At 58.3% G+C, this 23901-nt stretch overlaps 1 protein-coding gene and 1 long non-coding RNA gene across 8 annotated transcripts; one reads left to right on the top strand and one right to left on the bottom strand.

Moving 5' to 3' along the window:
* Window positions 1-1880: 1880 nt before the first annotated feature.
* Window positions 1881-22693, bottom strand: MEAK7 (MTOR associated protein, eak-7 homolog). 6 transcript variants are annotated; one of them, XM_042968136.1, is made up of 9 exons: window positions 22614-22693; window positions 22363-22448; window positions 14937-15114; window positions 11832-12062; window positions 11393-11537; window positions 9079-9507; window positions 4772-4890; window positions 3165-3344; window positions 1881-2495 (listed from the first exon to the last, which is right to left on the bottom strand). In XM_042968136.1, exons 3-9 carry the CDS (start codon window positions 15087-15089, stop codon window positions 2382-2384), a joined length of 1371 nt encoding a protein of 456 aa, XP_042824070.1. In that variant the 5' UTR covers window positions 15090-15114; window positions 22363-22448; window positions 22614-22693; the 3' UTR covers window positions 1881-2381. The 6 variants fall into 6 exon arrangements, with proteins under 6 accessions (XP_042824070.1, XP_042824068.1, XP_042824073.1 ...); XM_042968134.1 differs by lacking the exons at window positions 22363-22448; window positions 22614-22693 and adding an exon at window positions 20543-20604; XM_042968139.1 differs by lacking the exons at window positions 22363-22448; window positions 22614-22693 and adding an exon at window positions 20366-20532.
* LOC122234014 lies at window positions 17563-23237 on the top strand. 2 transcript variants are annotated; one of them, XR_006211694.1, is made up of 3 exons: window positions 17563-17867; window positions 20151-20233; window positions 22632-23237. It is a non-coding gene; the product is annotated as an uncharacterized LOC122234014 (long non-coding RNA). The 2 variants fall into 2 exon arrangements; XR_006211693.1 differs by lacking the exon at window positions 17563-17867 and adding an exon at window positions 18704-18908.
* Window positions 23238-23901: the final 664 nt, after the last annotated feature.

Genomic DNA, 23901 nt, shown 5'->3' on the forward strand with positions numbered 1-23901 from the left:
CGGGGGACACACCGTCACGGAAAACAGTTACGCCGGGTGTGCAAGGAGTCCCCTCGTGGTTTTCTCATGAGTGGCTCTGCCTCCCGGGGAGGAAAAGAGCTGGACGGAGATGTAAGCCTGCGTGTTTCAAGCTTCCTTACCGTGTACACCTCCGGCCATTTTTTTAAGTAAAGGAAATGTGGTGGGGAAAAAGCTAACAGTAGCCATGGTCGCACCACAAACGACATGCTTTTGCCTCCTCCTTCGAGCACCTTCTGGGGCCCTCATTGGTCTTCACTCAAGGGGAAACCACGGGTCCCCAATTCTTATTCCTGTTGCACCAAGGAACCAACTCTTCATTCGTTAAAACCACATGCTTCCCAGGCCCGGTGGCGCGTGTGCAGAGAGCAGGTCTGTGTGCGGAGAGCCTCGCACCAAAAGAGGTCACCGGAAGGGTGAACGCCCTCCCCACCCCCGACCCCAGGCTGCTGAGCGCCCGGAGGCGCCCGCCCTTCCTCGTGTGAGGGTGCCGTCTTGGGAGACAGACCCTGGGCTGTAATCTGAACTCTGATGAGAATGAGCACAAGGAAGGAAAGCGGGCCGACCAAGTCTGACCCTCTCTGACAGCCATAAACAGAGGCAGCAGTGAAGGTATTTAAGGTACAGATACCAACAGACCTGTTATTAGTGAGGCATGGAGTTGCACTGACAAGAAAAAATGTTTTTTATATTTGTTCCTTTTTGAGAGAGACAGAGCGTGAGTAGGGGAGGGGCAGAGAGGGGGAGACACAGAATCGGAAGCAGGCTCCAGGCTCCGAGCTGTCGGCACAGAGCCCGACACAGGGCTCGAACCCACGAACCTTGACATGGTGACCTGGGCTGAAGTCGGACGCCCGACCGACTGAGCCACCCAGGCGCCCCTAGTTTCCTTTCCGTGAAAGCAAATTCCTCAACAAACTGAAGGTGCAGGACCTACCTAACTCTTTGGATTTACGGTAACAAATAGAACTTACTACAGAGAGATCTGAGGATCCTAATGTCCTGTGCCTGGGATCCCAGCAGCTGAGGACAGCACACAACGTACCAGAGAAGCTTATTAAAAGCCGGCTTTTTTAAGCAGAATCAGCAGTGACTAAGTCTGTGTCAGACTTAGTCTGACAGCAGAGCGCTGTCCCTCTGCGCGCTGGCCGGACACGCGCGTGCCTTCTGGAAGCTAGGTTGCAAGGCCCTCTGCTCGGCCGGGGGGTAACTGCTGAGTGTAAAGTTGGAGGAGCCTCCTGGCAGCAAAAGCAGAAGCTGAAAAATGCCCACAGCTCAGTTGACGACGGCTTAGAATCCGGCGATGTCGATCATAAGGGGTCACGTTCTTCGTCAGATCTGCAGAAGGTGAAAAGCCTACGGCGAGAGAGGCGAAGAAGAGATACGTGTTCTGGAGACGAGCACACAGCTCTTTGGGGAAGGACTTCTCAGTGAGGCTAGTTTCCTCCAGCCCGTCTCAGACACCGACCTAGATCCCAGTTAGCGGCCGGGGTCACTCGAGTTGGTTCAGAGTGAGTCCCTGCTATCGAATGGCCCGTCACCCCCCCTCTGGGAGCCGCTCTGGGCCAGGGGGCAACACCGAGGAGGCGGTGCCAGGGTCAGGAACCTGGGTCAGTACTTCCCAGCGACTCACCACCAGTTTATGCGACGGGACGTGGCGGGGCTTCCGCCCTGCCCACGTTTAAATCGGTGACAGAACCACACCTCGGCAGCGATCCGTAGATCATGGCACAGGCTCCTTTAAAACCAGCTGAGAAGGGCGGATGTGGAACCCGGTTGCAAACCACTGAGGACCCGTCGCACGGGGACACCTGCTCTCTCCCGAGTCTTTGGCTCTCCCTGCCCACCCCCACCCCCCCCACCGCAGCACACTGTTTGTGCTGCTTTATCAACACAGAAATTTCATGTCAGGGGAAGCTGCTCCCCAAAAGCGCGGAGACCCACACCCCAATGCCTCTGCCCTTGACCAGCTGAAATGCAACATCAAGGCACGGTTTCGGCTGCAGGGTCCTGAGCAGAGGCCAAGCGCCCTCGGCACGTGGAACCCGTCCTGCGCGGCAGGAAGGCACGTGCCCATCAAATGCCCACTCCAGCAGAGGCCTCGGCGTCTGTGTCCCCGGATTGCCTCGGCAAGAAACAACACAAGGACCAAGTTGCTGGCCCTCGGGACTTCTGGGAGAGACACTGACCAATCCGTATACGGCAGCAAAGGAATTTTACTGCGTTCCGGGTGGTCCCGGACGTGACCAGCATGGCTCTGTGTTGAACTTGAGCACGTGCGACAGAGGGAGGGGTCTGTAGGCTGTGCCCTGCACAGGGCAGCCGGGATCCAGCTCTGGGGAGGCCCGAGCCCGGGGGGCTCCTCACTCATCCTCCGGGGCATCCTGGAGCCCTTGGCTGTGGCGAGGGCGCCCCATGATCTCCAGCAGCGCCTGGGCCTCAGGGTCCACAGCCAGGATGCTCCTGTTCCTCTGGGCCTTGGGAAGAAGGGAAGGGAGGTGAGCGTCTCCCCGACAGCCGGGGACAAGCAGGAACGTCCTGCTGACTTCAAGCTCATGACAGCAGGATCAGTATCCCACTGTTGGCCACAAGGAGAACACAGTGGGGGCTCTGGCACTCTCAGTGAGGTGCCCCCCAGCCTGGGAACCATCGTTGGGGGTCATGAGGGGCAGAGGGCCCATCGCAGGACCCCGGAACGAGAAGGAACCCCAGAGCCCCCTCATCTTGCAGACGGGCTGTGCACCCGCCCGGGTTCCCACCTGGGGCAGGAACCTGTTCCAGAACCGGTTTCCTCTACCAAACCGCACGGAGCCCGACAGGACTCCGAGCTCTGCCCTTCACCCGCGGGCATCTCTCCGTCCAGCAGCAGCCGCTGGGAATGAGTTCCGGATAAACCGCCTCCAGATGCAGGAGCACAGGGGCGGCGCGCAGAGAGCGGACAGACAGCACACGGAGAGACGACAGGCGACATGCAGAGAGCAGAGACGCGGAGAGACAGGCGACACGCGGAGAGAGGAGAGATGGCCCACGGAGACACGACATGCGACAGGTGGAGAGGGGAGAGACATGACGCAGAGAGCAGAGACGCCGAGAGAGGAGAGACGGCCCGCGGAGACACGACACGCGGAGCGACGGCCCGCGCTCACCTGCTGCGAGCCCGGCGCCTCGCTCAGTGCCCACACCTCCATCTTCTCAAACCGGAAGTCCTCCTGGGCGGACAGCTGAGGGCTGTGGTACGTGGTGCACTTGGGCTTGGCCTTGCTGTGTCCTTTCCCGAAATCGACATCAACCCACAGCCCAAAGTAATTGTGCTGTCCGCCCATGCCCTGCGGGGGGGGGGTGGGGGCCGAGCGTCAGCGCCTCCTCCGTCCGACGCCCCGCCCGCACCTGCCTTAAGCCCCAAACGGAGACCAGGCGGCTCAGAGGCTCAGAGGCGGATGCGGTTTTCCTCCGCCTTTTTTTAACTGCGAGACACACACACAGCGCGGCAATTTCAGCATCCCGGCACCCGTCCCAAGCCGCTAAGACGGTCATCGCGGCGCCTCCTCCCGGGGCCGCGCTGGCCGGGGGCACCAGTGACAGCAGAGCAGGCCCAAAACCGGAGGCCACGGCCCCGAGACCCCAACCGCGAAAGGAGGAGGCGAGAGGTCAGCACGGACCCCGAGGTTGGAAAATCCGCGTCCGGACCCCCGGACAGGTGCCTGGCTCGCTCAGACCGGGACACTGCCCGTCGCCTACGGGGTGCGGGCGACCGCAGGGACCAGACACAGGAAGCAGACCCGGGGCGACTCATGCCCGTTCTCTCCGCGCCCCCCCCCCCCCACAGTCACGCTCAGCCGGGGGACCGAACTGATGAGCTTCCCCGACGTCCCCACCGCCTCCGCCCTCTGGCGCCCCTGGTGGCCGGCGACTGAAGTTGAGCGACAGACCACAGCAGGAGCTGCCGACTCTCAGGGCTGCGTCTCTCTCGGGCTGATTACTGAGGACCCACTGGGTGCTGCTCCGGAAACCACCCAACTGCCCTTTCCAGGGTCCTCAGGCGGCCCCGCGGGGGCCCTGCAGCAGCCTGGGAAGGAACACGGGGGCGTCTCCGTCGGGACAAGGTGGACCCGCCAGCACAGAGCTGGAGTTTCCCGAAAGCTGCTTTGTGTTAAGAAGCAGAGAAAAGAGACAGGCTGGGGAGCTGGCAGGGGACCCGTTTGTCACGCGAACCAAGCCGGCTCACAAGTACAGGTGGGGGCCCGTTGGTGGGCACCCGACCCAGCTCCCACTCCCCCCACCCACCCTTGGCCTTCACCCCCATCCTCTTCGTCCCGTGGCTGAGTCTCCGGCCGCAGCACAGAGCAGATAGGAGGTGTGTTCACCCTGACGGGAACCCCGGTTTTGTGAGTCGCCCACTGACAACGCCCGATGGGTCCAGGGCGGGACCCAGGTCGGGGCATGCCCCTCCCCCAGCTCATGGCCAGCCACAAAGGCCACAGGCCGGCCAGCTGACCCCGGGAAAACGAGCCGCGTCCACCGTTTGCACACCAGCCACTGACACACACCCCGACCGTGCAGGAGAGACTTCCGTCCCAGCTGTCACGCCAGCACGGAGACCTGCGCAGAATGAACACGGCCCACGCACGCGACCCAGTGCATACGGCTCCCCTGGCTCGCGGTGAGAGCATTGGCCTGGGCACATCAGGACTGGCCCTGCTGCGGGAAGGACAGCACCAAGGTGGCACGTCCCCTGCTCTCCTCAAGTCCTTACCAGGCCGTTTGGGATGGTCTGCTGCCCGTGATTCAGGTACATGTAGTGGTCGTTGTAGCCCGTGGAGGTATACACAGCCATGCGGGGTGAGGTGGAGAACAGGAAGCACCTGTCGTCCCCTGAAAGTGAGCAGGGTGTGGACAAGCAGGGTCACCAATGTGAGCTGGGCACCAGGACAAGCAGGGACTACAAACAAGCCACAGCTCACAAGGCAAACTCTGCACACGGGTCTTCCTGTGCCCATGGAGCTCACCGCACACTGGGACTGTGGCCACCAGGGGTCAGTGGGCAGGTCCCAGACCCCGCAGAGGCTGGGCCTTCTCACTGTCCCCCCACCAGCCCCCCACCTCCGGGCACCCAGAGGTGAGCTCAGGGCAGGGGGGGGAGGGTGGTGGTGAGCGTACCAGCGGCTTGCTGGGGACACCTTCCAGCTCTCACCAAGGAAGACAGAAGGGGAATCACCTGTTGCTCGCTCACCGAGTACACTCAAGTCAAAAGAGCAGTCTCCCCTTCACGCAGGAGCCTCGTCAGCACAGCCCCCTCCAGTGGGCACGTGACACTGAGTGGATGTGTCCCCAGCCTGAAGGAATGCGTCCTCCGGGGGGGGGGGGGGAAGCCTGCAGGTGCACAGCGGCCCCCGGGGCACTTGCGGCCGGAAAGGGAACACACGGGCAGCTGCGATCCTCTGCCTCCCCTCCGGGCACGAGTGTGGACGTGTGTGTGCCCCTCAGGGAAGACGGCGGTCAACACTCTGGAAATGACCAGCATCCTAAGGCTCAGGACTCCCTCCTGTCCGCAGCGATTTCCTCTCTACCAGCACCGTCAGCACCACGGACAGGGATGGAGGTGGGGGGGGGGGGGGCCAGGGACCTCCCTGGGTGGGGACCAAACAGGGGATACTCCCCACAGTTGTGAGAACGCGGCCCTGAGGCCTGGCTCCCCGGGGACATCGTGAAGGCACCTGATATCAAATCACCTGTACAAGAAACTCAACAACCAGCTGCCAGTACTTTGGGGTCGGGCCGCTCGCGACATGGGAAGGAGCTGTCCGGCAGCATGAATGCTGAGGGTGGATATGAAAGGGGGTTCGAGTCCCAGAGGGCTCTGCGGGGCGGGGTGGGGGGGGATACCTCAGCTGGCAGAGTCTGGGCAGGAAACCCTTGGGCCTCCAATCCAGAGAAATCCACGAGGAGAGGGGGGTGGACCCAAGGTCACGAGGGACATCCTGAACCAGAGGCGGCTGAGAGAAAGCACTTCCTGGAGGAGGGACCCCGTGCTGGGACAAGACATGGGCAGGCAGGGAACCGAGGGGCCCCTGGCCACACTGCGGGGTTTGTGAGCGCCGGGGTCAGAGGACAAGACAGATGAGCCTGGGGCCACACGACAGAGGGCTTTACTCCAGGTGAAAGACTCCGGCTTGAGTCCACGGGCTTATGTAGCCCCAGAAGGCCGGGGTGTTTTCGGGCCAATGAACTGCCTGGTCCCACCCTGCTGCCCCGGGTGCCCGTGCAAGCATCACTTTGTCCTGCAACCCCAAGGCTGGCTTTCCAGCAACACTTCCTTGGTCCCAGACGCTAAGCGAGGCGACAGGCCCGCCAAGTGCAGGTGGTCGGCGGCAGGGGGCCTCCTTCGAGGGCATCCGGGTGTGCTCTCACGGGGAGGGCCGTGTCGGGAGGGCCACGTGGGGGCTCCCTCCCTAGGGGCAAAGGTCCAAGGTGTCATTATCGGCTGCAAAGCCGTCAAGCCACCAGAGAAGGCTCATCTAGGTCACGTCAGGGATACCTGCTACCCAAGGGACAGCCGTGGGTTCAGCACCTGCCACCACCCGCGGCGCTCACAGGTGGCCTTTCCGCGCAGCACCAGTTCGTGCGGTGCCGGGGAGCCCAGGCCAGGGAAGGCGAGCCCCCCGCCCAGCACCGGGGAGACCGTCTGCTCGGCCCAAAGCCGCCGGTCTGTCCACCGCACCACAGACACGTAAGCAAAACGGAAGCGACTCGGCAGCTGCTACGACACATCAGGCCCGCAACGTCAAGCAGTGAGGGCAGCTCCTGCGCTGAACCTGACCTGCGTCTGGGACGCGAGGCTGCCCTCTGCTGGACCTCTGCCCTCACGTCTCGGAACAGCACAGACTGGGGTTGGAAAGTTGGGAGCTGGCATTTTTCCACCCTTCTTACTGAAGACTAAGCCCATTTGGCAATAAAACATTAAAACCAGCGGAGACAGCCTGGAGTTAATGCCAAAGGGTCTGGGAGGGGCGGAAGTCCATGCGACTCATAGGCGTGTTCTTCCAAATGCTGAGGCCGAGCCCCCAACCGTGCGGACAGCACCTGTCACTCCCCCAAGGCCTTGAGCGGGGCCGGGCGGGGGGAGGATGCCCCATTCGTTCCCCCAGACACGGTGACAGGGAGGGTGGGGACGAGAGGTGAGCTAACGCAACAGGGCTGAGACTGCGGCCCCCAGAAGGGTCGCTCAGCCGCCATCCGGGGGCTTGGAGGGTCCCCCACTCCCAGAGCTGGCGAGAGCGGCTCCCCGGGCCGACACTTTTGCGCAAACGGTGTGGTTGAGGCCGAGCACCTGCTTTCGTCCCGGGACTCTGGGATTTGGGCACGTGCCGGGCAGAGGGCGCTCACGTGACCGGCCCCCCGATACAACCCGGGGCGCTGAGTCCCTACCGAGCAGCCCTGGTGGGCGGCACCTCACATGTGCTCTCACGCCTCATTGCTGGGGAACTGAGCGTGTCCCGTGTGACCCCGGGGGAGAGGGCTCTGGAAGCTGGCCCCTGTCCCTTTGCCGACCTTGCCCCGTGTCCTCTTGCCGTAATAAATCACGGCCACGAGGAGGACCGTAGCCTGAGACCTGCAGGGGCTCCGAGGGAGTCACTGACACGTGGGCAGTCTTGGGGGTCCCGGCAGCAACTGGATTCAAGATCTAGGACATTCTGAAACCCAGAGAAAAGCAAATCCTAGAACAAACAGGAGCTCAGGGATTCAGCTCCTTCCACCGACCCAGTAATGGCAGCTGTGCCACCTGGACACGACGTCCCGGCCCGCAGAAGCTCGCGGAGTGGAGGAAGGTGTGCAGAGGTGTGCAGTGTGACAGAGGATGAGCAGGAAGCACCTGGCCCTCCCACGTTTGGGAAGGCTTCCTGGAGGAGGTGACCTCGCGCTGAGTCCCAACGAGGAGGCCATGCCAACAGGTCGGGGGGAGAGGAAGAGAAGCGTGTGCCGAATCAGAGGATGGGAGGGTGCCGCTTGCAGGGGGTCCGGGGAGACTGCACACAAAGCACCAGGGGACAGGCGCGGGTCAGGAGGCTGGAGAGAAGAGGCGACCTCCTGTGGGCAGCGTTCAGGGTCTCAGAGGAAGGGCAGCATGTCAGACGCGCTGGGACACGATGGATGGACCGGAAGGTGAGAGGGACACCAGGGGGCTGGTCAGGAGGCCCCCACAGAGTGGCATGGAGAGAAGGCTGGGGACGAACAGATGACCTAGTTCAGACACGCAGTCCCTGTCCCCAAGGGACTGCCTTTCCACCCCGTCTGTCATGTCTAAGGACCTGTTCAGGGCCAGTATTAACCATTTGGCTCCTGGATGTGAGGACAGGGCTGCGTCGGGTCTCCCAGAATCTCCAGGAAAGGCCCGTTTCACAGCCGAGGAGACCCTCCCGGGCCACACGCCGGGGCTCACGCAGGGACATCACTTCTGAGTGTGTGAGCAGCCTGCTGCCCAGGAGATGAACGGTCCTTTAAAAATGTTTATCAGAGCACTTTTCTTTACGGAAGCGGAAAAATTTCCTTAAAAGACCACCATCCAGTGCACGGAAAGTCACATCAAGAGCGTTTGAATTACAACGAAGTCACAAGACTGAAAAACCAGGGCAGAAGGGAAAGACAGAAGCAGCAACGCAGACTCACGGGCAGGGGACGGGCTGTCCAGGAAGGGGGGGCGGCCCGTGGAGGAGACACCCATCGGACAGGAGCAGCCCAAGCCCCCAGCCTCCCCGTGGCCCGGACCTGGCGCTGTTTATTAATGCCGGGCCACTGCTGCCTGGCCTGAATCCGGGGTCGGGATCCCTGTCCTCTCTGCCTTCCTCTGCTGCCAGAATCACAGAAGAAACCCAGGAAGCACCAGACCACATGAGGCAGCGTCTCCTTTCTCCCGACCACATCCAGAACCGCACTGGTAGGACACAGAAGAAAGCCCCGCTTCACGCCCTGCTCGGCTCGGGGGTCCCCAGGCAGCAACCGCGAGGCCGGAAGTCTCAACAAACCCCGTGCTACTGCCTGCGGTTTTGGGGGACCAAATCTCACCTTGAAACTGAGGCTTGACCTCCCAGGAGCAGGACGCAAACCCACCGAACACGTGGCCATCACGGTCCTCGAGCAGCAGCACGCAGGGGCCCTGGTGGGTGATGCGCCCACAGAGCTGGGCGAAGCTGTGCCCGTGGAGCTCAGACGAGAAGAGCAGGTGCCAGCGGTGTCGCTGCTCCCTGGGCAGGTGGGCGTTGACGTAGATGACCGACGGCACGTCCAGGATGCTCTCAAACACCCTCTCCTGGTCCACGTGACGCTCAGGGACCAGGGGGGCCAGATCGAGGGACAAGCGCGGGAGGAGAAAGCCTCTGTGGACGACCACGCTCAGGAACGTGGCCACGTGGGGGGCCCTGAACACCCAGTCCTCGATCACGGCTCGGTCACAGTCACGGTCCAGCTGCTGAGGCCCCGGAAGCTCCTCGCCGCCTAGGGGAGGGGGAGACACAACCAGTGGGGCCATCGCATCAACTGACATCCACGACCCCCATCAGAGCACCTGCCGTGACGCTCATTTGGACAGAGCTGGGCGGTTAGTGCAAAATGCGGCCCTGATTCCAAAGATTTGGTGTCCAAAAAGAAATGTAAGATACCCCGATCACCTTTATGGTGACCGCTGATGTCAGAGTATACTCTGGACACGTGAAAAGTAACTCCCCTGTTTCTTTTTCCTCTTTCAACGTGGCTACTGGAAGATTTACAGTTTCACGTGTGCCTCGCCTCAGTGCCTGCATTCCATTTTTATTGGACGGCGGTGATCTTGACCATCTGACAGCCGCACCTTCTCTCCTCTGCAAGCTGCGCTTCAGAGGCCCAGGAGACGGCCAGGCCTCACCCGTGGGCCCAGCCCCGAAGCCCTCCAGCGGGTGTTCCGGAGACAGCCACACCAAAAGCCGCTCTCTGAGGGCCTCGACTCAACACAGCCAGTTGGCAGAGCTTTCCAAGCGTGATGTTCTCCAGGCAAGTCAGGGTAGTGGCTGGGTAACTTACTGGACACCCCCCACCCCAGTTTATCTGGGAAGAACGGGTTTCACGAACTCTGAATTATGCTTCACATCTATCTACAGTCCTGTTTTATATCTCTTATCCACGAAGAATGGAGGCGATATGGTGGTGGTAACAGAAGACAGACCACTGATATTTTATACGTATTGTTCTTCTTCTGTCCGAGTTCCAAATTTCACCACTTGGTTTTTGAAATATGACCTGTTTCCAAAATGCGTTTTAAAATCCAACTTTATAATAAAAGAATGCTTTTATAAAACAAATCTACTTTGCCAAGAGATTCATTTGCATGAATTGGGATTCATTCAAAGTAGACCAAACCAAAAAAGGTATTTTTAAATCCCAAGTGAATTCAAACACATATGGTTTCTCATCCAACGGGAATAGAATATACATGATTCTCAAGTGCACATGGCACATTCTCTGGAATAGTCCGCATATAAACTAGTGTGTAAAGCATGCCTCAGTGAATTTAAAAGGGCTGAAATCATACCAAGTACGTTCTTCAACCACAATGGAATGAAATTACAAATCAGTAACAGGAGGCGATTTGGGAAATCCACAAACATGTAGAAAAAAAATAACACACATCTAAGCAAGCAAGAGACCAAACAAAGGAGGAATCAAAGAGAAGTTAGAAAATACCAAGAGGAAGGAAGACACACACAACATGTACCGAAACTTATGGGATTCAGCTAAAGCAGTGCTTAGAGGGAAATGTATAGCTGTAAATGCCTATATTGAAAAAGAAGAGAGATCTCGAATCAATAACCTAAACTTCAACCTTAGGGAGCTAAAGAAAGTAGACCAAACGAAATCTGAAGCCCCGAGAAAGAAAGACTAGGATAGAGACAAAGGAAGGAAGAAACACACAGAGAAAACCAACTGTATCAAAAGTGGGCTCTCTGAAAACATCCACCAAAAACCGAGAGACCTTCAGCTAGACTGATCGAGAAAAATCAACAGCCTCAAATGACTGAGATCAGAAACGAAAGTGGGGACATCACTACTGACCTTGCAGAACAAGAGGAAACAGTAGAAACAATTATGTTAATTTCTGCCTGTTTGTGAATTTCCCAAATGCCTCTGGTTCATCCCATCGTGGTTGCAGAACATACTTTGCAGGATTTCAATCCTTTCAAATCTATCGAGGCACGTCTTACGGCCAGCCCAGAAGATAATCCAGAACAGAGCTGGAGGACTCATGTTTACGGATTTCAAAGCTTCACGACAAGGCTACAGTAACTGAGACCGCGGGGTACCAGTCTAGGCGCCAAGGCCTCAGTGGGCGAGCGCACGGGCCACTTGCCTCGGAGTTCCATCTCGGAGAAGAGCTGGGCGGCCAGCACCTGCACCCCGGGCGGGGGGCCCGGGCCCCTCTTCTGGGTCCAGCCTCTCAGCTCCTGTCTGTAGTTTAGCACGTGCACTACAGAGCCAACCAGATCCTCCGTGAACTGCAAGACCACAGTTTTACCATGAGTAACATTTCCACCCTGACCCATGACCTAGTCCTATGAGCACAGGGAAGGGCGTTTATCTTTTCAATGCCGACCATCATGGGCCACAGGGTGGGACGAGATCACACAAAGGGCATTCACGCTCCGGCTCACCAAGGCCTCTGTCCAGGGTCCTGACCTCACCAGGGTTCCCCCCCCCCCCCCAGGGGGACATCTCCCTGTGTCCCACCCTCATCCTAAGCCCCCAGGTGAGGATACGAAACCTCCAAAAGGGTCTCGCGGCCTCGCTACCTCCTGGACTTCTCTCGCTTTCACGGGACCTTCTGTGGCAGAAATCATTTTCACGATCACAAGACTCTTCTCCTCGGAGCTTCCCTTTAGCAAGTGGGACACGAACATTGTGAACTGCTCCCGGGAGACGCTCTCGCTGGGCCCCTTCGCCTTCCCCGGCAGGTCGAGGCTCCGCATGCCATCGTACAGTCTTGTGACCATCTCCGGCGGAAGGGCTTCCCCTAGGTGGCTCTGTTGGGGACAAACCGGAGAGAAGGCTACATGGGGCCAAGCTAAGTGTGGCGGGATCGCAGGAAAAGGACCAGGGACCAAGAGCACCCACTGCTGCTCCCGGATGAGTGCTCCAGCACTCAACCTTGCTAACTCCATGTGGACCCCGTTCCCCCACCCAAGGGCGTCACCCCCCCCCCAAGATGCCCATGCCTGACGCATCCTGGCTCGTGGCTCCTCTTGGCCATGAGGCTCTTCCACAGTCTGTGCCCAGCCTGCCCTGCCAACTTTCCAGTCCCCACCAGATTGGCCACGTCATTCCTGCCTCTGGCCATTGGCTACTCCTCACTCTGCTGGCACTTTCTTCATTCTAGACCAGTGGCAGCCACGTACGTGTCTGAATTTATTAACGCGTGGAACACGTGTCTGGGCACAGCTGATCGGCTCTCCTCCAGCTCTTACTTCTTACCCAAGGTGTTCAATAGGTCTTTTTAATTACATTTTATTTACGTCTAATTCTTTTTTTTTTTTAATTTTTTTTTTAATGTTTATTTTTGAGACAGAGAGAGACAGAGCATGAATGGGGGAGGGTCAGAGAGAGGGAGACACAGAATCTGAAACAGGCTCCGGGCTCTGAGCTGTCAGCCCAGAGCCCGACGCGGGGCTCGAACTCACGGACTGCGAGATCGTGACCTGAGCCGAAGTCGGCCGCTTAACCGACTGAGCCACCCAGGCGCCCCAATTTACGTCTAATTCTTAATTAACATCTTGTCAATAACGTCCTATAAATACGGCTCTCCGTTTTCACTCCAACATCAATCAAATCTGCTTTGCTCCAGGGATTACAAATAAATGGAGAGCGAGCGAGCAAGTCACACACACACTGAATCACGAACTTTCTTTGCAGCGGGGTCTGAAAACTGGATTCTCCTGGAACTGCGGACTGTGTCCGCACGGTGTGTGACAAGACGCATACCCTGAGGGGCTTGTAAGGCAGGTTCCTACACTCACCCTCCAGAGTACTCCCAGTTCTGTCAACGTTTTCCAGGTTCTCCTGAAAAAGCAACCCACCCTTCTTCCCCAGAAGACACTTCATTCAGTGGCCCGGTTTTCTGATCAACCTTTCACCCCACTTACCGTGATACATACACATTTGTGCACATCATTTCTACTCTGAGCTCATGCCTTTAATTGGCCTGGTTGCGGGACGCCTGGGGGGCTCAGTAGGTTAAGCATCCGACTTCAGCTCAGGTCACGATCCCACGGTTTGCGGGTTCGAGCCCCGCCGTCGGGCTCCGTGCTGACAGCTCGGAGCCTGGAGCCTGCTTCGGATTCTGTGTCTCCCTCTCCCTCTGCCCCTCCCCTGCTCGCACTCTGTCTCTCTCTCAAAAATAAATAAACGTTAAGAAAAAAATGTAATTGCCCTGGCTGGTTCTGTCTGCTTCAGCTAAGTGGGTGGCCCAGGAAACTGGGGTGCTTTGGTTTAGTGGAGATCTATACACACATGCTCACGCACACACACACACAGCACATCGCTGTGACCGAGATAACCTCCCCGGCCGATTTCCTCGTCTGCAAAGTGAGCATGTTGGGGATCCCCAAAGGCCCCCCAGCTCCCACTCTGCACATGCTAAAGGAGGCGGCTGCTGGAACGCCTTCCCACACTGCAACCTCCACATCACCCAGGAGGATGTGGTCTTGCCTCTGTCTGGCCAAACACACTGCTAAAAGAGCCCCATGGGAGGGGCGCCTGGGTGGCGCAGTCGGTTAAGCGTCCGACTTCAGCCAGGTCACGATCTCGCGGTCCGTGAGTTCGAGCCCCGCGTCAGGCTCTGGGCTGATGGCTCGGAGCCTGGAGCCTGTTTCCGATTCTGTGTCTCCCTCTCTCTCTGCCCCTCCCCCGTTCATGCTCTGTCTCTCTCTGTCCCAAAAATAAATTAAAAAAAAAAAAAAAAAAAAAAAAGAGCCCCATGGGGGACGCCTGGGTGGCTTGGCTGGTCACGTGTCCGACTCTTGGTTTTGGCTCATGATCTCACCATTTCGTGAGTTCGAGCCCCGTGTGGGCTCTGTGCTGACCGTGTGGAGCCGGCCTGGGATCCTTTCTCTCTCCCTCTCCCTGCCCTTCTCCTGCTTGTGCTGTCTCTTTAACTAAATAAATAAACATTAAAAAAAAAAAAAAAAGCTCCACGGAAAGGGGTGCAAAGATGGGGAAATGGGCAGTTTGAACCCGTTGTCAGGTAAACGCGGAACTTACACGTCATTCTTTTGTTAGGAGGACATTAAATTCCTAGAACATCGAACACTTACAAATTCATCGGAAGGCAAAGTACACTTGAAACTGTGGTTGCTGGGGGCGCCTGGGGGCCTCAGTCGGTTAGGCATTGGACTTCGGCTCAGGTCATGATCTCACACTTCGTGAGTTCAAGCCCCATGTCGGTTAAGCACGAGCCCTTCTCTCTCTCTCTCTCTCTCTCTCTCTCTCTCTCTCTCTCTCCCTCTCTGTCCCTCACTCACTTGTGCCCTCTCTCTCTCAGAAAAAAAAAAAAAAAAAAAAAAGAACCTGTGGTTTCTGGACCCACTAATCTGGCTCAGACATTCCGCCACCCAGTCTCGGAGGAAAATCGGGTGACAAAGGTTTAAGAGACGGGGAGCAGGGCTGGCCCCTTTGGTCTCAGGCTGGAAGTGTCCCCCAACGCACCGTGGCACAGAGGCAGAACGGTCGCGATAGAGATCACGCAGCCCGCGAAGCAGAGAATGCATCCTCTCTGCCCTTTACAGAAGACGCACTTCGCAGGGTGCCGTACGTCCATCAGACAACCACGGAGAGCCGACCTGGGCCCGAAGGCCACAGCACCTGCTCCGGAGTTCACGCTAACGGCCACGTCCCGCTCTCACCTTTAGTGCCTTCAGAGAGAAGGACCTGGGGGAGGTATCCGGGCGCTGCTTCTCCGATGACAGAGCGTCAAACAACCCATCGATCTCGGCCTGCTCCTCGGGGAGAAACTGTGAACAAAACCTCGGCCCCGACTGGCTTCTGCTGTTGCCCATGTCTCCTTGTATCCGGCAGAATTCTCTACAGAAGACACCACGGCACAGATCACGTCAGAGAGGTCAGAACACAGTCGTCATAGAAAATCAACGTTGACAATCACATGGTCAGTCAGTCAGTGCCGAGTTAGCTGGAAAAAGGGGCTGGAACCCCTCAGAGCTAAGCAATGTTCCAAGGTGGTTCAGCAACAGAGTCGATGAAAATAAAGTGGGAAAGCCCGACCCTGGCCCCCTGGAGCATACTCATGACAGCCAAGCAGTCTGGACCGCGTTATTTGAAAACACGGTTCTAAAAAAAAAAAAAAAGAAAGAAAGAAAACACGGTTCTAAAACTCATTGTCACTGAAAAGGTAGAAAAATCAGTATGTTAATTGAAATGCTCGTATTTTTTAAAACCTGACTTGAAAAACGTCTGGAAGGCTGGATGATCACACGTATTTGAATCAAAGCAGCGCCTTAAAAATACCACCTATAAAGTGAACGTGGGACTGGACAGGCGTTTCCCTGTGATCCTGGATCTGCCCCCAGCTGGGGGGTCAGAAAAGCAGGGTCAGGGCCACCTGGGTGGCTCAGTCGGTTAAACGTCCGACTTCGGCTCAGGTCATGATCTCGCGATTCATGGGTTCGAGCCCCACGGTGGGCTCTGTGCTGACAGCTCGGAGCCCGGAGCCTGCTTCGGATCCTGTCTCCGGCTCTCCCTCCCCTGCACGCACACGCTCTCACTCTTTCTATAAACAAATAAACATTAAAAAAAAGAAAGAAAAGCAGAGAGAGGAAGAAAAGCCTCTCAGGAGGCCAAGTGCTGTGGCTCATTCATTCCGTCCTTCGCCTTTGCTTGAGACACAGGCTTGAGACACAGGCACCGTCTCCCGCAGCCCAGGAGAGAGCAGCCTCGGGCCAGGTGGAGCCCGGGAGGGGGGAGGGGGAAGAGGGGAAAGGGGAGGGGGGAGGGGGAAAAGGGGAAAGGGGAGGGGGAGGGGGGAGAGGGGAAAGGGGAGCGGGAAGGGGGGGAGGGGGGAGGGCAGGCCACCAAGACCTGGCTGACCTCAAGGGGAAACGGGGTACAGTAGGGATTCTTCTTTCTTTCCTCTAGAGGAGAGATTCACACAACGTGAAACTAACCATTTTCAAGAGACCCAATTTGGTAGCATATTCAGCTCACCCGCAGTGTCGTGTGACCACCACCTCTACCCGGTTCCAACACACCTCTGTCACCCCGAAAGGAAACCTCGTCCCCCTTGGCGCTCACTCCCTGCCCCCTCCCCCAGCCCCCGGACGCCCCCTATGGCCGTCTCCACGGGCGTCCCTGTTCTGGACGCTCATGTACGTGGAATGACACAATCTGTGGTCTCCGGGGTCCGGTCTCCTTCCCTCAGCACAGTGTTTTCGAGGCTCATCCGCACCGTGGCACAGGCCACTGCATCATCCCTTCCCACGGTTGAATTACTCTGCGGGGATACGGGAGATCGCGTTTGGTGTATCCGCGCATCTGTCCTTGGACGTCGGGGCTGCGTCTGCCTTTTGGGGGTCGCGAATGCCGCCGCTACGAACATAGTACACAGATACTTGTTCGAGTCCCCGCTTTCAGATTTCGGGGGCACATACCTAGGAACCGAGTTGCTGGGTCATACGGTAACCCGACGTTCCACTTCTGAGGAACCGCCGAACTGTTTCCCATTTTCCACCCCAGCAGCAAAGCAGGAGGGTTGCAATTCCTCCATATCCTCTCCAACGCTACTGGTATTTTGGTATCTTTTTTCCCAACAGCCACCGTGGCAGGGGGACCCATGTGCCCCAAAGAGGACCCCAGTAAGGACTCAGACAGGGACCGCAGCGCGCTTACAAAGGCAGCTGGAAACGAGGGCAAGCAGAGCCCAGTCTGGGGCTGTCACTCACAGGCCAGCCGATCTAAATGCTTCCACTCCTCAAGTTTCTCAGCAGCCCGAGAGCCACCCCCCACCCCCCGCACTCAGCCTTTGGGTTCCAAGGCTACTCCGTCCTCCTGACCTTCCTAGAACTGGCATCGCCTTAACTGAAATGGAGCACAGGCCCCTCCCTCCCCGGCTCTGCTCACACTGCCCCCCCCCACCCCCTCCAGGCTCATGCCTGACTTGCCTGCTCAAACCTGGAAGTCACAGAGACTCTGCCCGACAACCACCTGCCTAGCACCCGAGCAACCCAGAGCAGGCAGGCAGGATGCCTGTCCGATGCCCGTCACATCCCTGGCCGGCCTCTCGGGGGGACCGGCCCAGCCTCCCGCTGCCCTGCGGGCTCCCACGTGTCTATTCTGGGAAGCCAGCCTGGCCCGAGTACCCCCCGCCCCCGCCCCCGCCCCGGCGGGACGCACTCCCCACCCTACGGCACTCACGGGCCTCTTGGATCGGTGCCACGTGCTCTACCCCCACGACCGGTCCCCTGCCCAAGGACAAGCTCCGGGATGCCACCTCTATGCCCCACGGTCCGCCAGGGACTCCGCTCGCGCAATTCCGTTTGCCGAACCGTCCCGCCTGGAGAAGAAAACAAACCCAGAAGCCACCGGGGAGAGCCACCAGCAAGGATGGGATCCCCAACGGACACCACCCCCCGGCCTCTCTTTACCAGCGATGCTATCTGATTGCCCCGCGTTCCAGTTCCCCAAATCCTGAGAAAGCCTCCTCCCTGCTCACCGCCAAGGAATCGCCCTACCAGGGGGAGGCCAGCCTCTTTAAGAGGGACATCTGGAGCTAAAAGCCCACCAGCATTTAAACGCCACTCCTCGGAAGTTTCCAAACGTTCCAGGTGAGGGAACAGTGTACCTAGAGGCTGTGCCACGAAGGGGCCACAGGCCCCGCCTCCCAGGCCCTTCTTCGTCTAATCCTGCAGTAAGTGACTCATCGTCCCCTGGGCCAGATCCCATCAGAGTGCGGGCAGACACAGAGAAGCCTCAGGCAGGCGCTAGGCTGCAGGAACTTCCCATCACACAGGGACAGACAGATAAGTGCTGCAGGGGTCAGATGGGATCGAAAGGAGAACACAAGGCAGGAGAAAATGTCCCGAAGGACACGTCCCGGCTGGGTCTCCAGGCTCCCACAGGGGGCTCCCCTGGGAAGTGGGGACAGTGGGCACAAAGGTGCAGGGGGGCGGACTAAGATCACTGAGGGGAACCAGCGGGGCTCCGGAGTCAGGGGGCCCTCCTCGTCTGCCTCCACTCACCTCTGCCCCCCACCTTCTCCTCTGTCCCACGGGAACACGTCCCTCCACTGTTGTCTGAAAACACAGCAGGACGGAGTGGCCCGGCCAGATCTCCCGGGGGCCCAACCGGCTGTGAGGAAGGAACAGGGCTGGGCGAGCCGGCAACATTGAGGACAGGAGAGGTGTAGACCATCAGCAGGGGGCTGGGCACAGGCCAGCGCCAGGAGACAATGGGAAAGGCCCAGAAGTAGGGCCAACCGGCAACACAGGTTTCTTCAAGTGGGAGGGAGAAGGGTGTGCATAGCTGCTTCTGGCAGGACTCCAGGCCTGGAGTCACATGGTGGGGAGGACATCAGCCTCAGAACATCCCCCGGCCCCCCATCCCACTGTGCTTGGCGCCGGCCGAGTGCCGGTGAACAGACACATCTGAAACAGTTCCAAGGACAGGCCCCCCTCCTCTGAAAGAAGGCACAACAACGGCACCAAGTGTCCCGCAGTTCGTCTGGCCTCGCCTAGGTCACTACGATCTTGCCAAGTCTTCCTCACCAACTCTGGAGAAGAAATGAAGGCCTTCAATGCGTCCTTCTCCCCAAATACAACCTCCTGAACTGTCTTCCCTGGCAGTGGTTTTCTCGTGAGACCCTCGCGGTACGTAGGACAGCCTCTTTGCCTGGCAACCCGACGCTGGCCTGAGTCTTCGGTAGGCTCACAGAGACCAAGTTCTCTTTCAGCAGGAAGCACCTAGATGTCACTTTAAGACCGCTTACATCAGCGGTTCCCATCTGGGGGCCATTGTGTCCCCTAGGGCACATCTGGCAGTGAGGTCCGGCTGCTGATGCTGACTGACGTCTAGGGGGTAGGAAGCAGGGGTGCTAAATCTCCTACACTGCACAAGACAGCCCCCCACGACAAATTACCTGCCCCCAAATGCTACAGGGCTGAAGGTGGGAAACTGGCCTTGCAGTTTCGGGGCAGTGGGGCGGAGCCCAAGTGCACAGATAATCCTGAATGCTTGCTTCTCAGCTCAAGGGCCTGAGCTCTGAAGTCACGGTGCAAGCCAAGATGGACAGACCCAAGCTCAAGTTCAGACACTGGCTGGTTTTACAACTACGGGCAAGTTACTAACCCTCTTCCAACCTTAGTAAAATGAGGGAAGTGCTACCAGCCCCATCATGAGGAAGAAACGATTAAATGAGGCAACACGGGGCTCTCTGGGTGCCAGAAATGGAGACAGATGGGCCCAAGCAAGGCAAGTTTGAGTCCCTCCCCAGGAACAACGGAAGCAGCCCGGCCTGGAAGCAAGGAACCCCCTCAGTGTTGGGGGACAGCCAGGAGCAGTCTTCCCGCAGAACGGAGCCGCAGATAGCACAGTCAGTCCTCACAGCCTCCCCCGCTGGCCTCTGTCCTGGGTGCTCTCCCCTCTGGCTGCCAACATCCAGCCCCTGCCTCCAAGGGGCCACTGTCCTGAGGGCAGTCACCTGGCCCTCAGTGCCCCCTTTCTGGGAAGGCCCCCAACCACCTCATCAGGACATACAGACTTCAAGCCCTGCTTACATCCCAGAACCAGCGGCCCTCTGCGAAGGGTCAGCTCAGGCCTGGGCCCGCCGTCAGGCTGCGCGCAGTCCCTGCTGGCCGGAAGGTGACCTGTCCTGCTTCTGCCCAAGGCTGGCTTCCCTTCCTCCAGGGAGCCCCACTTGGCTTATCTGCAGGGCTGTTAGCCCTGGGGCGCTGTTTTTCTCCCCTCTGTGAACTTAGCCACCAGCTCCACTACCCCCCCACCCCCACCCCACAGAGCTAGTAAGTTGTGGTCAGAATACAAGATCCCCCACTCCCACCCCCAGTCCAACATAACCAACCCCCCCCTCCCCCGCCCATCTCCTTCTCCCACAGATGCTCCCCAGTTCTTCCCGCGTCTATGCCGCCTCTACCACCGTCCTTCCCGGAGATCGGGCCTCAACCCAGGGGATTCCGGGGTAAGTAAGCACCTGCTGGGACCCTCTGATCTTAACCACACGAAAGGCAGAAGACGCGGGGTGATTTTGTGCTCCGACTGACCACGCGGGGAGGCCCTCCCTCCCTCGCAGCTGTCCTCCCAAACCCCTCACCTCTCCCGCCCTGGGGCCCAGAGGAGTGGGCGGCCAGAGAGGGGCAGGGCCCAAGCCCACTCCGGGCACCGTTCTCTCCCGGGCCCCGGGCCTTCGCCCCAGACCCCTCCCCTGGCTCAGCTGCTCGCTCCGGGCCGCCGGGCCAGCGCCCCCCGCCCAGCTCCCAGCGGAACATGCCTTTCAGGTCTCCGGCATGGATTTTCCTCCGGAGCAGCCCGCCCCCGTTGCCAGGCGACAGCGCTGACGGGCAGCTATTTGCCCCAATAGCAGACATGGAAGCTGAGGGGGCCGAGCCCTGGAAAGAAGTCAGCCAATAGGCGTGCACCTCATGGCGCTTCGGCGGGCGGGGCTAGGGGCGGGGCCAGCAGGCCGGAAGGAGCACCCGGGAGCGGCAGGATTCCCGCGGGAGCGGCTGCAGAGGAGCAGAGAGGGCGGGCAGGAGAGCGAAGGGGCAGGGTTGGGGCGGGAGGCAACGAGGAGCACCTGGGGGGGAGGGGGGGGGCGTGGGAGAAGCTGGGGTGTGGCTGGGATGAGGGAGTAGCTGGGAGAGAGGAGAGTGGGCCCAGTGGAGACAATGAGGGAAGAGGCAGGTAACTGGCTGCGGATCCAGACCCAGGCGGCTCCCCTGTGATACCCCTAACCCGCAGCTTGGGTGCCAGCCCTCCCCTGCCCTCCCCCAGGTAACCGAGTCCTCTGCCCGCGTTCACTAACTCATCCTTCCCAGCGGTGTTTAACCCGTGCTCATATCCGTTCCAGCCTGACCCACTGTCCCTGACCCCACGCCCTTCTCCACCAATACCCCCACCCCCCTCGCTCCACTCCAGAATGTTTCCAGACTGTTATCCCAACTCGTTCACTTTCCATTCCTTCCTCAAACCCCTGACACCTGGCCCCAGGGGCCCTGTCCCTAAATACAGCGGGCACTTTCAGTCCTCGCATGCATGCCTTATTAAAGCCCTCCTTTCTGGGCTTCTAGGTCGCTAGTCCCTGGCCTCTCTCTTCCCCTCTCCCAGGAAGTTTTCACCGAGCCCCTGCTGACTTCTGCTCTGCGGGAGGCCCTCTCCGTGTTCTCCCCATGCACCCCTTCCCGAGATAACAGCCTTCCTCATGACTTCACTTCCTGCTGTCCACTGTGCTGACCCCCAAGCCTGCACTTTGACCCCATATGCTCTTAGCTTAGCAGGCATCTCTGCAAGGCTGTACCTCAAAGCCAGCCCAGCGGAACCCAAACTCAGCCTCTTCCCTCCAAAACTGTTCCTCTCTACCTCCTTCCTCAGTGCATGTCAACACCTGCCACGCCTCTTCGTCCCTCTTTCCCCAGGTTCTGTTTTACCTCCAAGATAGGTCCTGCATCGACCCCTTTCCCTCCATGTCCCCGGGAGCCCCCTCACCCAGGCCAGACTTCAGTAACAGCCTCCTCCTGGCCCCTTTGCCTCCTCCAACCCCCGCCCTACCCAATCAAGGGAGCACTTGACTGGCAAATACCTATCTTGCCCCCTAGAGACAGAGAACTAGGATTGCGGGATCAGCTGGGCCACTCATCAGGCCCCAATGACAGACACAGACAGATAAAACCAGCTGATGCTTTTTACTGATCCTAAAATTCACAAGAAACGTTCTTTCTCAAGGACGCGTGTCTGTACCTGTAAAGTACCATCAAGATCCCTTTGAGTCGTGAATGTTTCACTCCAAAAGAACTTAAAACTCCGAAATCATAGATCAGCCCAAACTTTGCTGTTGACGCTCTCTCAGTGAGCATGAAAACTTCCCGCTCCCGCCCGGAGAACCTGAGTCAACTTTGCCAGATTTCCAACCCAGGCGCCGAGCTCCAGAATGGCGTTGTGGTTCCCGAGAGAACAGAGCCGCTGCTGCCCTTTGGAGCCCAGACCTGATGCTGGTCCCTTCCACGTGGCCCTGCTTGGCACCAAGGCCTGCTGCTTTCCAACTGCACCCAAACCCCACTTTTCCACAAAACCCTCTGAAAGCTCACGCTTTACCTTTGTCAGGGGAGCTGCCCAAAGTTCCTGGGGCGCTGGGTTCACAAAGCCGCCTTGTCAGATTGCGGGGTTGGTCCTGGTGGAGGCTGTCGTGAGGCAACAGGTGGGAGAGAAGGGAACACACAGCATGTCTAGGCTTCGGAAGGACTCAGAAGCCATCTGAACATTCTCCCTTCTTGTGTCAAGGGTCTCCTGCCTTGCCAAGCTCTTTCTGCCCAGCCTTGCCTCCACCCTCCCTACCACTCACTTACCCCTTGGCCATTTTCCAGCTGGGAACCCGGCGAGGGGAGTTCCTTCCTGCTTCTAGCCCTGCCTGAGGGCTGCACGTGGCTGATGACAACCTGTAAAGCGCGGTCCCTCGTGGCACGACTGGCCTGAGCACCAAGGAGAAGCTGTCCAGGAGAGGCAAGTGTCCCAAAGCCCAGCGACACCGGTGAAGGATCCCCACTCTCCAGCTCATTCGGGTTAGGTCTGTGCCACCTGCAGCCAAGGCAGCGGAAGGATTGGATCCCCCTGTGCTTACGCACACGAGCAGGCTCAGAGGGATAAAAAGCAGACCTACTCACGGTTGGTTTGATAGTGTTCTGGCCTCAAGAGCCAGGGACACCCCTGCACCCATTGTCTGCACCCCCCCCCCCCAGCCCTGGCTGTGCTTTGCCCTCAGGAAACCCTGCAGTAATATTCACAGTGGCTACACCATGCACAGAGTCAGTCTGCTTACCATCACCACGAGCTGGCAATTCTAAGCAACATCGGTGATATAACTGTCCTCCGTGAAAAACGCTTTTACTGGTCTAAGCACTAAAGTAGGGGCTCGCTGGGGCACCTGGGTGGCTCAGTCGCTTGAGCGTCCCACTTCAGCTCAGGTCATGATCTCACAGTTCGTGGGTTCGAGCCCCCCATCAGGCTCTGTGCTGATGGCTCAGATTCTGCGTCTCCCGCTCTCTCTGCCTCTCCCCCACTCATGCTCTGTCTCAAAAATAAATAAACATTAAAAAGAAAATTTAAACTAAGGGCTAGCTGACTTGCCCTGTGAAAGGCCAGGTAGTAAATGTTTTTAAGGTATTTCAAGCCATTCAGTCTCTGTCACAACTACTCGATTCCGTGGTCATTGCACAAAACAGCCACAGACAATACACGAACCATCGAACGTGGCTGTGTTCGGCTAGGACTTTAATGACGGACACTGAAATTTGAATTTCGTGTAACTCTCACACATCATGAAAAATTCTTTTGATCCCCCCCCCCAACCATTGAAAATGTGAAGATCGTTCATAGCTCACTGGCTATACAAAAACAGGCAGCCAGCCAGATTTGGCTCACAAGTTAGTATGGTTAACCATCGTGCTTTAGTAATATTTATATAAGCTTGAAATTTGCACATTTGTATGGCATACCCTTTAAAAGCTGGGTGTTTTGGGGGGAACTCCCCTTCGTAGGTCTGGCTCCCCCCCCCCCCATGGCCTCAGCTGTAGGTGCTCATTTCAAGAGTAAGTTTGAAATATCGGGAATTTTCCAAACTCACTTAGGATGTGGCTT

The sequence above is a fragment of the Panthera tigris genome, chromosome E2 (assembly GCF_018350195.1).
Source record: "Panthera tigris isolate Pti1 chromosome E2, P.tigris_Pti1_mat1.1, whole genome shotgun sequence".
Lineage (NCBI taxonomy): Eukaryota > Metazoa > Chordata > Mammalia > Carnivora > Felidae > Panthera > Panthera tigris.

Bases quoted from the DNA above. Each gene is read 5' to 3' on its own strand.
- MEAK7 (XM_042968136.1), bottom strand. From the start codon at position 15,089: ATGGGCAACAGCAGAAGCCAGTCGGGGCCGAGGTTTTGTTCACAGTTT. The intron at 12,063-14,936 runs GTGAGAGCGGGA...TGTCCCCAACAG, and splicing joins TCTCTCTGAAGGCACTAAAG to AGCCACCTAGGGGAAGCCCT. The intron at 4,891-9,078 runs GTGAGATTTGGT...GCTCACTTTCAG, and splicing joins GGTCAAGCCTCAGTTTCAAG to GGGACGACAGGTGCTTCCTG.